The sequence below is a fragment of the Chiloscyllium plagiosum genome, chromosome 9 (assembly GCF_004010195.1).
Source record: "Chiloscyllium plagiosum isolate BGI_BamShark_2017 chromosome 9, ASM401019v2, whole genome shotgun sequence".
NCBI lineage: Eukaryota > Metazoa > Chordata > Chondrichthyes > Orectolobiformes > Hemiscylliidae > Chiloscyllium > Chiloscyllium plagiosum.
The window spans coordinates 6,073,988-6,087,276 of NC_057718.1; the positions used below are offsets into that span (position 1 = coordinate 6,073,988).

A 13,289-nucleotide genomic window follows, 5' to 3' on the forward strand; every position below is an offset into this window, starting at 1 on the left:
GCTGCCTGTACTTGAATTATTAAAGAGGCATTGACAATAGACTGCCTGTATTTAAAGTAATAAAGAGACATTGACAATAGGCTAGCTGTACTTAAATTAATAAGGAAGCATTGGCAAAATGCTGCCTGTACTTAAATTAATAAAGAGGCGTTGACAGTAGGCTGCCGCTGCCTGTACTTAAATTAATTAAGAAGCATTGACGACAGTCTGCCTGTGCTTAAATTAATAAGGAAGCATTGGCAAAATGCTGCCTGTACTTAAATTAATAAAGAGGCGTTGACAGTAGGCTGCCGCTGCCTGTACTTAAATTAATTAAGAAGCATTGGCAATAGGCTGCCTGTACTTAAATTAATAAAGAGGCATTGACAATAGGCTGCCTGTACTTAAATTAATAAAGAGGTGTTGACAAGATGCTGCCTGTAACTAAATTAATAAAGAGGGATTGATAATAGACTGCCTGTACTTGAATTATTAAAGCGGCATTGACAATAGACTGCCTGTAATTAAAGTAATAAAGAGATATTGACAATAGGCTGCCTGTACTTGAATTATTAAAGAGGTGTTGACAATAAGCTGCCTCTAATTAAATTAATTAAGAGGCATTGACAATAGGCTGCCTGTACTTAAATTAATAAAGAGGTGTTGACAAGATGCTGCCTGTAACTAAATTAATAAAGAGACATTGATAATAGACTGCCTGTACTTGAATTATTAAAGAGGCATTGACAATAGACTGCATGTACTTGAATTATTAAAGAGGTGTTGACAATAAGCTGCCTGTACTTAAATTAATAAAGAGGTGTTGACAATAAGCTGCCTGTACTTAAATTAATAAAGAGGTGTTGACAAGATGCTGCCTGTACTTGAATTATTAAAGAGACATTGACAATAAGCTGCCTGTACTTAAAGCTTATCAAGCATGAGAACTGGTGGAGATGTATGTACTGTTACTGAACAAGATGAGAGTCAAAATTGCAGAGGCACAGTCCATAATTTTCCAGGTTTCTCTATGATGAAAGATGACTTTGAAGACTAAATTTCAAATGTTACACCATTCTTCAGAAATATGAAGAGAAGACTAGCAACTACAGTCCAGTTTGTTTAACCCTGGTAATAGGCAGACTTTTAAAAACAATAATTTGGGATAATATTAATAGTCACATGGGTTAACTTAAAAAAGCAGAACAAATTTGTTAAGGCAAATTGAGTAGCTTGCTTGAGTTTCTTGAGGAGGTAACAGGGTTTGTGAGGGTAATGCTTTGATGTGGTCTCCATGGTCTACCTAGAAATGTTTGATAGAGTGACACACAATGGACTAGAGTGCAATCACAGTAAAGTCACCAGAGTCCCATTTTCTTATTAGGGAGAGAGAACTAGTGGTGAGCTTCATCTGAGGGGCAACCATGTCTCAGGCAAGAAAGTGGTTGAGAACACAATACCTTCATGGTAACCTCAGTTGGTGCAGGAATTGAACCCATGCTATTAGTATCAGCCTGCATCACAAATCCAGCCAACTGAGTTTACCAAGTCCCATTCAGTGCAACAGCATGGAATAGGAGAAAGTGAGGACTGCAGATGCTGGGGATCAGAGCTTGAAAATGTGTTGCTGGAAAAGCGCAGCAGGTCAGGCAGCATCAAAGGAACAGGAGAATCGACATTTCGGGCATAAGCTCTTCTTCAGGAATGGAATAGACGAGTTCGATATTATAGAGAAATGCAGGCAGAGTAGCAACTTAGATATAATATTGGCTGACTGACAGGAGCTAGACATAGTGGTGAATGGTTATTTTGCAGTGTGAAGGAAAGTTTCTAGTGCAGTTTCCAGGGATCAGTGATAGGACTCCTACTCCTCCTGATATCTATTCATGACCTACATCGTGTTCTGCAGGACAAACGTCTAAAATTTACAGATGATACAAAACATGTGAAACATGAGGAGAATATTATAAAACTTCATGAGAAAGAAAGATATATTAGTTAAATGGTCATACAAGTGGAAAATGCAATTTAATGCAGCAAGTGTGAAGCAATTCATTTTTGTAGAAAGAGCACGGCGACACGATGCTAAATACAAGATGCAGTTCTAGAGGTGAAGCTGGTGCAGAAGCACTTGAGTATATACTTATACAATTTATTGAAGGTGGGAGGATAGACTGAAAGGACAATAACTAAACCTCTCAACATCCTAGGCTTTAGCAGTAGGGATACACAGTATAAAGCAAAGAAGTTATATTAAACCTGTGTAAGACACTAGAGACATAGTGTCAGAGAAGTTAAATCATACAGTGAAGTTTAGAGAGGGGATGCAGAAACAATTCATGAGAATGATTCCAGGGATGAGGAAGTTTAGTTATGTGGACAGATTGGAGAAATTGAGAATTTTCTACCTGGAAAGGAGAAGTTTGAAAGGAGATTTAACTGAGGTGTTCAAAATCAAGAAGGTCTGTAACATGACAAACCGCTCCTATCCATGGAAAGTTGAGAACAAGAGAGCAGAAATTCAAGGAGCAATTATGAAAGGCGAAACTATTTCAGAGAGTGAGTGGTTAGCATCTAGAATGCACTGCCTGATGAAAAAAAAGATGACTGACACAGGGTCACTTGACACTTTCAAAAGGATCATTCTCCTAAAACAAATACAGGATGGCAGGGGAAAGACCGGGGCATTCTAATCAGTGAATTTCTCCTTCAGAACAATAGTACAGACACAACAGGCTGATGCCCTTCCTCTGTACTGTAACCATTCTATGATACGGATAGGTATAAGACAATCAGCCTCTGGATACAGTTAAGATTAAAGTCTAAAGCTTCAGGCTGTAGAAGTATAAAGGTCTTTCACATGTGTCTTTCAAGGTAAGCTAATCTTGTTTGGTTTAGTTTCTAGCAATTAGGTTCTTTCCTCAGTATACATGAAATGATTAGCTAAATTATGGATTGCGGAAGCTGGCAATTGTATTGGGACATTTACAGTTACGCAAACTTGGAAAGGGTTTTCTATCTGAGGCTGGTCCGTTGCCATGACATTCATTCGAGTATTGCAGTGCCAATAGATCTTGTCTTACTCAAGACTTGATGCCAATGGAGTTGTGCCATGGATAAAGTAGCAGATTGTTGAGAGATTAATTGGAACTGAGGAATAGAAAATGCAATAGCTACACCACATTCTGCCTTGCACATTTATTAAAGCATGTTTCTTTTGCTATTCATGAATACAATTACCATAAACTGGTGTAACATCTATCACAAAGTCAAATCTTGATGTTTTAAAACTTATTTATTCAATTTCATCCATCTGCACAGTGTCATTTGGTGACACTGATGGAGACCTTTGTTACAATGACTTTGGTTGACCAAAGGTAAAATTTACATCTGGAGAAATGTATAACAGGGCACTTGGGAGTAATAGGGAATTAATGAGGTCTCTCTATTATCTCTTCTCTGGCATCTAGCTCATCGACAAAGCATTTCCTTGCTCGTCAAAGAACTAAACTCATTTTTCTTCTGAATGTGTCTTTATACATGTAACCATCAAGTTGCTCAAAAAGCAGGGCAAATTTATTTGATGCAGAAAAACATCCCTTGGCATTGCAATGTTCCTAATTTCTTCACAAGGTTCTGTAGTCTGCCCTAAGTCAACAGATGTGGACCTGAAATCCCTTCATCTCTTATCACATGTGGAACTCTGTGACATTGGACAGCACCTATGGCCTGGCATAGATGGCAAGAAACATTTTGAAACTAGTTACTTGTATTCATTGTTTTATTATCAGAAGCAACTAATTTCATATTATCAACAATTTGACAATGCTAACCAGGGTCCAAGTGACCGTCACTGGATGGTCAACTAATGAAATGATTTACCACTACCAAAGAAGGAAACTGACTGACCAAACCAGAGGGTTTTTGGAATTCCTTTCCTTAAAAGGAAGGGCATACAGAATATTAAAAATATTTTTAATGCAAAATTAGATCGAATCTTGATTACCAAGGGGATGAAACATCATCGGGATATGTAGGAATGTAGATGGAGGTTAAAATCTTAGTGAATAATAGAGCAAGCTTGAGGACTAGTTAACTGGTTGTGAATTCTCAAACTAGGGGCCATAATCTGAGAATTAGAGCCAGACCAATCAGGAGAGACATTAGAAAGCACTTCGACTCACAAAGTGTGGTAGATCTGCAACTCTCTTCCACAAGTGGCAGTGGATGGTGGGTCAATTGTTAAGTTTAGATCTGCAATAGATATTTTTTTGTTGAGCAAAGGTATTAAGGGATATGGGAAAAAAACAGGTATATGGAGTTAGGTCACAGATAAGGCCTGATCTCATTGAATGGCTGACAGGCTTGAGGGGCTGAATGGCCTACTTCTGTTCTTATGCTTCTCCAATGGCACAGCAGGCTCAAGGGCTATATGGACAACTCTTGTTGCTAGTTGATATGTTCGTTATAGTCCAGTCACCTTTTGGTCACTGCAATGCCGCATGAGAAATGAAGCTATTGAGAAATTTATACAAGTAATTTTACATTTATACAAGTTTCAGATAACACTGTACACTATCACATTTTGATTCATTAAACAGTAAGCCTTTCATGAAAAGTTAACATTGTAATTTTTCTTGGAGGTGGAAAATTAGCCTTGATATTGCAGATTATCCACCTGTTGAATCTCTTCTATTTTAAACGTCACAAGACTGATACTGTTAAAAATCACATATGTTACAGATGATAGCTGATAGCATTCCTTGTTTGAGAAAAGCAGACCTAATCTATGGAATGCTTTGATAACTCCTAAACAGCAAAGATGCCTGGAAATGTAATACGACTCACACCAGAAGTCAGGACTTCACAACAACATATTCTTTGTTAAAGAGATTCTTCACTGGTGACGCAAACTAACCACTTAGCACTTAAGGGAAGAATACATGCAATGGAGACCCAGATCTACTGGTCAACAGTCATCTCCTGAGAACGGTCATCTTCCCCTCTCATTCCAATACTATTTAGTGTTTGATCCCCCCGTCTCCCACCCTGACAATGTTTAGCACCCTCAATGTTTAGCTCTCTCTCATTTCCCCACTTCACAAATATTTTTAATTGCTCCCCTCCAACATGGCTTTCCTCACTTTACTGATTCTTCTGACATTGGCCAGATAGGAGCTGGGAAAGGAGTGTACGATGGGATAAGCTGTCTGGAGAGGCTGGGGGGTGAACAGGATGGTTGTTGAAGCACATCTCGAACTATTTTGACATGCCAGCTGATTTACTTCCTCTGGGTTTAATACAGACATGGGAGTTTAATGTGGATAGCTCTAAGTAAATCATGTAGAAAGCCAAGCTGAGTATAGAACAAACAACTAACGACTCCATCATCTGGCCAACCAATCCTACTGCCATCAGAAGCGTTGATCAATCTGGGCTGAGTCAAATCAGAAATTTAAGTTGTTCATGTAAGTATCAAAGCCGACCAGCAATGAAAGCTGATTTAGAGGCTTCTCCCTATATCAGATGTTTTGGGACTTTGTTTCATGTGTAGAATCTCCCAAATCTCTGATCAATAGCACATTAACGTACAAGGGTACCTTAATGGTGTACTAACCATTCAGGGGGTAATCTCCATCCTAGCCACATAACCTGGTGACCTGGCAATTTATCCCAATTCCATTATTATTAGTGAGTCAAACTCCTGGAACACCTTACCTCACAACATTTTGGAAATAGCTTCACAACAGGAATGTCAACTGTTCAAGGTAGAAGGCTCATCACCTGCATCTCGAGAGCATTAAAAGATAGGCAGTAAATGCTAGTCTGACTAGCAATGCCCAACCGTGAAGTAAGTTTTATACATGGGCAAAGATAATTCCCAAATAAACATTCCAGATCCCTCTTGGCTCACTTTTGAAATTCTGATCCCTATATTATTTTAAAACTGGAAATGTGTGTGTGTGTGTGTGTGTGGGGGGGGGGGGGGAGAGACACATTAATGTAATGTGTTTTCATCTTGACAAATCAGCCATGAGTTTGGGATTTGACAGTCACTGAATGCTTACTGGTCCAAAGCAAATGTATCTTATTTGAATTGAGTGAGATAAGCCAAAATTTGAAAATTTCAATGGTTAATACAAGTACTTTGTGTCTAATTATGTCTTTTTTAAAACAACATTTAAAACTAGCTGTTCGAAAGGAGAGGGAAGAATAAAATAAATATTATATATTATATGCCTTACAATTGAAGGACCACCATGAGAATTGTAATACAACTCTGGGAATGGTCCTGTTGTTCATTCTTGAAATTAAGGAAAGCAAACAGGATGACAATATTGGTGCAGTAGTTTAAGGCACATTCACTACATAGTTTCTCTCTCTCTCTCTCTCTCTTGAAGATTGACAGTTTTTTGATTAACGTGTAATAATTCTGAACTGTTTTCAACTATATACTCTAACAGAAATGGGTGGGGGTGGGAAATAAGGGATGGAAAAGAAAGCAGTTAGACTCACTGGTTCTCCTGGAAGTGAGAGCCCATTCGCACCCTGAGGGCCAGGAAGACCTTGTGCACCTGGTGGTCCGATATCACCACGTGGACCTGCTGGACCCTGCAAAACAGCAATGAGGAGGTTTCTCGGTGAGCTTTCTGCATGACAAAAGGAAAACAGTATGTAGCTGTGACTGCAGTCATCTGCAGCCGTCATGTAAATCTGGACATTGCTCCAAACCAAATATGCATAAATTTTATCCGAATATTGACTTACACACCCCGATGGCTTTGTTGGTAATTACATCAATCAGCATGTAATTGAACCACTACACAGGGCAAGTTAAATCTCTGCTAACTGACCTGTTATAAGGTGACAAATGCTACAATTACTTATACAGCAAAGCCTGAAAGAAATCAATGAAACAATGTCCCTGTAATCCTGAGAGATGCCGATTGACTGAGTACTGCTATGAGATGTTGTGGTCCACCTGCAAGCTTAGCAAACTCGGCCTCAACTTAACTTATCATCTGGTGTTTGACTCCTACAACACTCTCTCAATACTGTATCAGTACCAGCTTGGATTAAGAGTCTACATTCAACCTACAAGACTGATACTCACTGAATAATAGCTCAGGTGAAAGACATTTCCGCTTAGTAGAGGTGACAATGACGAAGGGGCACAGTCTTAAGATAGGTTTAGAGGGGATGTGAAGAAAACCAATTTTTTTTAAGCCAGAGGGAGGTGTGTATCTGGAATTCCTGTCTCAAAAGGTTGTACAGATGGGGGTCTTAAAGACATTTCAGAGTTATTTCAATGAACACTTGAAATGCCACAGCGTACCAGGTAATGGGCCAAGTGTTGCATAATGGAATTGGAATAGATAGACCGCTTGATGACCAGCATGGATAGAATGGGTCAAAGGGCCTTGGTCTGTGCAGTAAAACTTTATAACTCTATGTCCTAAGGGTGGCAGGAAGGGAGGTATTAACCAGTGATCCCATTTGTGTTGCTGTCTGTTGGTCCATGATGGAAGGTATAATATATATACACGGTATCAGTTAAGGGTGAAATTGAGCTGGATTGAGAATAGACCCCATTGAAGAAGAGCCTGATAACACTCCCAGCCATTGCATCATGGGTTTGCTGGCAGCACTAGGCCTGAATAGCAGAATCAATTAACAGAAAGGAAGATACTCACAGGTGGTCCATGTTGACCTCTTTCTCCTCTTGGACCTTTGCTACCACTTTGACCCTGTCAATGGAGAAAAACCACAGAGAAGGCAAAATAAGCACAGCTTGCATTCAATACACATTGATTCCCTCCAACACTGAACGCTCCCCCCCCCCGCCACCCCGCCCCAGGCTTGTAAAATAATCAAGCGGAGAAGGAAATGTCTGAGATTGTCTTGTTTGGATACGTTGGGTGGCTGAGTGAGTTTCATTACACATGGACACAATTAGTAAATTATACACATTCATGCATAAAAAAACCTGGCTCAGCATTTTCCCTTATTTCTACATTAGGTAATTCATAATTGTTCAACACAATCCTTTCATTTTCGTTTCAATTTAAGCTACATGCACAGCGTATTTCTCTCTCTCTCTCTCTCTCTCTCCAAGACCAAGAGCTTTCTTGCTAGCATTTCAAGTACCATCAGTACTGATGCACCCTGCAATGATTACCCTTTTGCCACAATATCTTATTCTCTCTCTCCCTCTCCGTCTTTCCTGTTAGCTCGATGGATTACGTGAACTGCTTTCTAAGCCAGGAAATGAAAATGAATGAGGCATTTCCTTACAGAAGGTCCAGGAGGTCCAGGGGGCCCAATGCTGTCCTGAGCACACGTGCAGGCGTGTGGAAGAGCTGGACACTTTGCTTCGTCTCTCTGAAGTCACAGAAAACACGCGATTTCATCAGATAATGAAGTAAATCATTACAGGAAGAAAACCAATACAAAACAAAGTCATCCTCTATGTATGGCCATTGATGTAAAAAGCTATGAAGCCAAATAGACAGCATTTTAAAAGAAAATCAAATAAAGCAGAGGCATCTTTTATGTGGAAGTCTACTTTGGCATTTAGGAGAAAGTGAGGACTGCATATGCTGGAGATCAGAGCTGAAAATGTGTTGCTGGAAAAGCGCAGCAGGTCAGGCAGCATCCAAGGAGCAGGAGAATTGACGTTTCGGGCATTAGCATCATTCCTGAAGAAGGGCTTATGCCCAAAACGTGATTCTCCTGCTCCTTGGATGCTGCCTGACCTGCTGCGCTTTTCCAGCAACACATTTTCTACTTTGGCATTTATTCAACTTTAACTGATATTCTGTATTGTTATTTTTATTTGCATGCATCTTTGTTGGGAAGTTAAGGGCTTCTAAGAGCAGTAACAAAAATAGTTTCCTGCCAAATATCAGGTACAATACTTGGCATAGTTTTTTTTAGATTAGATTACTTACAGTGTGGAAACAGGCCCTTCGGCCCAACAAGTCCACACCGACCTGCCGAAGCGCCACCCACCTATACCCCTACATTTACCCCTTTAACCTAACACTACGGGCAATTTAGCATTGCCAATTTACCTGACCCTGCACATCTTTGTGACTGTGGGAGGAAACCGGAGCACCTGGAGGAAACCCACGCAGACACGGGGAGAATGTGCAAACTCCACACAGTCAGTCGCCTGAGTCGGGAATTGAACCCGGGTCTCTGGCGCTGTGAGGCAGCAGTGCTAACCACTGTGCCACCGTGCCGCCCACCAGTTCCTCAGTCTGTAAATAAAACATGACCATGAAATACCATTTGATGAGTGTTGCCATTCCATGTAAAAATATAGAATCCATCTGTTTCTCCACACCAAGTGATGCTTCCCTGGGACACCAGGATGATACAACCTGCCATCTTTCAAAACCAAAATTTGGTGCAATTTCACTTTGATTCTCAGAAGATTGAAAAATATAGAAATGTACCCATAACAAATTTGGAGGTGGCAGAATGCAGACAGGTAGATGGATATGTTCCCCGTGTCACTGAATATTACTTGCACCAAAGATATTAGGAGTTTTGCACCAATTTGGAAATGTTCATGATCACCTATTTCTGGTGATAAAGTACAATGAATCTTGTACTAATCATTGGGAAGCTTTCCATTACCTCAGTTATTTTGAGACTAAATTTTACTGAGTGAAGCACAGCAAGTGGAAATAAAGTGCCTTTATGACACCAACTGAATGTGAGTAATCAACCCTACCTCTCCTGTAATGTTAATAAAGTCACAATGACTCAAGTGTGCATTGGATGCGGTTTTGCCAACTCCAGCTGTATGTTATCCTGGAGGTGTCATCACTTGAACTCAAAGTCAGCCCTACCTCTGTCACGCTCCTGAAATTGATCCATCACCCAGGGATACGGCATGCCCACTTAAGTTTGGGAGACTCACTGTTATCCAATTGGGCTGATATTTGGTGTTGATGAAGCAGCCCTTGTTGCCTTTTCCAATTAATGAGTGCATTTACTAGGGTTGGCTTATGAGGACAGACTGAGTAGACTGGGATTATATTTATTGGAATTTAGAAGAATGCGGGAGGATCTTATAGAACCATATAAAATTATGAAGTCAATAGAAAAGAGAGAAGCAGAGAGGATGTTTACACTGGCCGGTGAAACTAGGACAAGAGGGCACAGCCTCAAGATTAGGGGGAGCAGATTTAGGACTGAACTGAGAAGGAACGTCTTCACCCAGAGGGTTGTGAATCTATGGAATTCTCTGCCCAGTGAAGGAGTTGAGGCTTCCTCAGTAAATGCTTTCAAAGCTAAGAAAGATAATTTTTTGAACAGTAAAGGAATTAAGGATTACAATGAGAGGGTGGGGAAGTGAAGCTGAGGCCATGAAAAGATCAGCCATGATCTTATTGAATGGGGGAGCAGGCTCGAGGGACCAGATCGCCTACTCCTGCTCCCAGTTCTTATGTTTTCATTCTGAAAGAATTCTGCAGTGCTTGGAACAAGGGCCAGGGACATCTCATTAGCTATGAATTCCCTGATTGGGGTTTTTAACCTGGCCCAAACAGAGAGCCCTGGCTGACAGATATTAATCAGGAGATTCATAGATTCTCCTCATGCTAGGAGCTGGCTCTGAACTGATTGGTCAGAGCCCATGTACTGTGCATGTGTAAATAAAGGGTTTCTTGTGACAGGATACTGGCTTCTGTGCAGTTATTTCAGAAACACAAAATTGTTTTGCTTTCCCGACACTTTTTTTGCAACAGAAATACCTCCTCAGTTAATGAAAAACAGGCACCTCTGACAATTCAAGGAAAACACAAACGGGCCAAAACACTGGCGTCTGTCACCTACTGACAGGTGGATACTTGCCATGGAAGGAAGATCGCAGCATTTGTCTCTCATAACCCAACCTAGGCTGCAGATGATGTCGAAGCTTTGAATTTCAAACTGTAATCAAAAGAGAAAAAAAAACATTGAAGCAAATCAACAGATGTTGTGGCAATTAGCCTGAATGTCCCTTGGTCTTGCCAATGGTCTTCACTCAAACCAATGTGCTCCATTTATTCCTTTCTAATGAAATGTTCATCAACTCGCAAAGCTATACCCTTTGGTTTTCTTCTCTCTCCTGCCTGTACAGATACAGTTGGAACTTTGGAGTGCCTATAGCATCTTCAAGTGTGTTACAGATTTCCAACATCAGTAGCACTTTGTTCTGTATTCCCTTCTGTCTTCAATGCTTTTATTTTGCCTAATGCTTTTTCACTAGCTGATTGGAGTTTTTTGCCCAATGATTTTCATCTCTTGACATTCTTTTATTTTTCCATGCACTGCTGCAATGGCAGTCAGTACAACTATCACTCTAGTCTTTCTTTGTTCCATTGTTTTTAATCTCGTTTAAGCCTCACAGTTATTCCAGTTCTGAGCTTGACAAATAGCGTAATTGTCTATAGCAACAACTCAACACTGGGATATGCCCTGCATTACCAGAATTCTCTGTTCCTCACCTTAAATTCTCCAGATATTCCAATTATTGAAAATGGCCCATTAGACCAATTAATATTCAACAAAATGTTTCACTCAATGTTTCTGTTGAATAAATTGTTCATGGATAGGAAAGTTATTTATAATTGCTATTGGACTGCAATGATTTTACCCCAGTTTTGTGCTCTCCTTTTATTCAAACCCATGAGAAGGTGCACCTTAAATACTGGAGCTTGACACAAGCTATTCATTGAGGCAGAAGTATCTGGTCCACAAGAGATTAGATAAAAGGCAGAAAAACACTGGAAACCCGACAGCCAGGTAAACATTTGCAATGATGTCCTCCAACCTTGGAAGGTGGGGAAGTTCCGGGAAACCTATCTGCGTACATTTGCAACTCATCGCAAGCCCAATTCACCAGAATCAGGTTCCCAATATAGTTCATTCCAACTATATTCAGAGACCTAGCTACATGCATCTGGCAAGTTAACCTTTTTCCAGGACCTTGGCGTGAGTTCAGAGCAAGCAATGCACCGTTAAGGTATGTGAATGGTTGAGTTGCAGTGTACGTTTCCCCAAGTGGAGCAAAGGTAGCATAGGGGAGGAGGGTCTGTTGGGAAAGGAGAAGAACTGACCCAGGAAGCATTGGGGTCATGTCTTCTCTTTGCTGACAGGATGCCCAATCACCCCATGATGTGTGAGTGGGTTGTCAACATTCTGCATGCCCTATTGCAAGACTTGCCAGGATCCTCATGTGTGCATGAGTATAATAGGCTAAGGATCGTGAGATTGCACATGAACATGCACTCTGCTCCTGGTTTGGAGTTTCACTCGCTTCTGCACCCATCTCCAACCTGATGCTCCAAGCCTGAAAATTATGCCCAAAGTCTATTCGCAAAGTTACATCTTTAAATGGAGCACAGACCATTGGCCTACAATTGTGGATGAGGCCTTGATCAGAATCAAATTCAGCATTGTAAAACACTATCCCATAAAATGGGAACCCATTCCTCTATACCCATGATACCAGAGATTGGCGGACAAATGGTGCATTTTCTTTTTACCCAAAAAGGATCAATGATAAATGCCTTCAGACCCTTGGTCTCACACAAGGTAACAAACATGCTCCTGCACCATCTTTTATACACTGGAGAAATTTGTTTTTCTGATGGTTATATGGACAAAAGGCACAATATAGCTGTGTTTGCTCACTAAAACATTTAAAACTAGAAATGTTCTCCTCCCACAGGCAGTTCTTGATTTCATCTCTGGCACACTGTTGAGCTATTGGAACAGAGGAGAATTAACAGATTGGAGAAGGACTGAACTGAAACTTCCAGGATTGTTGATTCTAAATATAAAAGCAATGGGGGGCATATATAGTCACACATGGTTGTCGCTGGTATTGACCCACACTCACCCAGTTCTGGTAGAACCCCCATTTGGGTGTTTAACACTTAAGCTTTTGAGAAAAGGGCTTACTTAACCAAAAATAATTTCAGTTTCTTGATCAAAGTTTGTGAGAAGATTTGTAGCTCGGGTGCTCGTTGTTGTGGTTCTGTTCACCGAGCTGGGAATTTGCGTTGCAGACGTTTCGTCCCCTGTCTAGGTGACATCCTCAGTGCTTGGGAACCTCCTGTGAAGCGCTTCTGTGATGTTTCCTCCGGCATTTATAGTGGTTTGGCTCTGCCGCTTCCAGTTGTCAGTTCCAGCTGTCCGTTGCAGTAGTCAGTATATTGGGTCCAGTTCAATGTGCTTATTGATTTGAATCTGTGGATGAGTGCCATGCCTCTAGGAATTCCCTGGCTGTTCTCTGTTTGGCTTGTCCTATA

At 40.7% G+C, this 13,289-nt stretch overlaps 1 protein-coding gene across 4 annotated transcripts in view; it reads right to left on the reverse strand.

Annotated features, from left to right (window-relative positions):
* LOC122552587 (collagen alpha-1(XII) chain-like) overlaps positions 1-13,289 on the reverse strand; it is a 264,538-nt gene that overhangs the window by 55,876 nt on the left and 195,373 nt on the right. For all 4 annotated transcript variants that reach the window (XM_043695315.1, XM_043695311.1, XM_043695313.1 and 1 more), the window contains 4 exons: positions 10,846-10,923; positions 8,275-8,361; positions 7,674-7,727; positions 6,496-6,591 (listed from right to left, as the gene is read on the reverse strand). In XM_043695315.1, the coding sequence (XP_043551250.1) occupies positions 6,496-6,591; positions 7,674-7,727; positions 8,275-8,361; positions 10,846-10,923 (315 nt within the window). The remainder of the gene's footprint in view (positions 1-6,495; positions 6,592-7,673; positions 7,728-8,274; positions 8,362-10,845; positions 10,924-13,289) is intronic.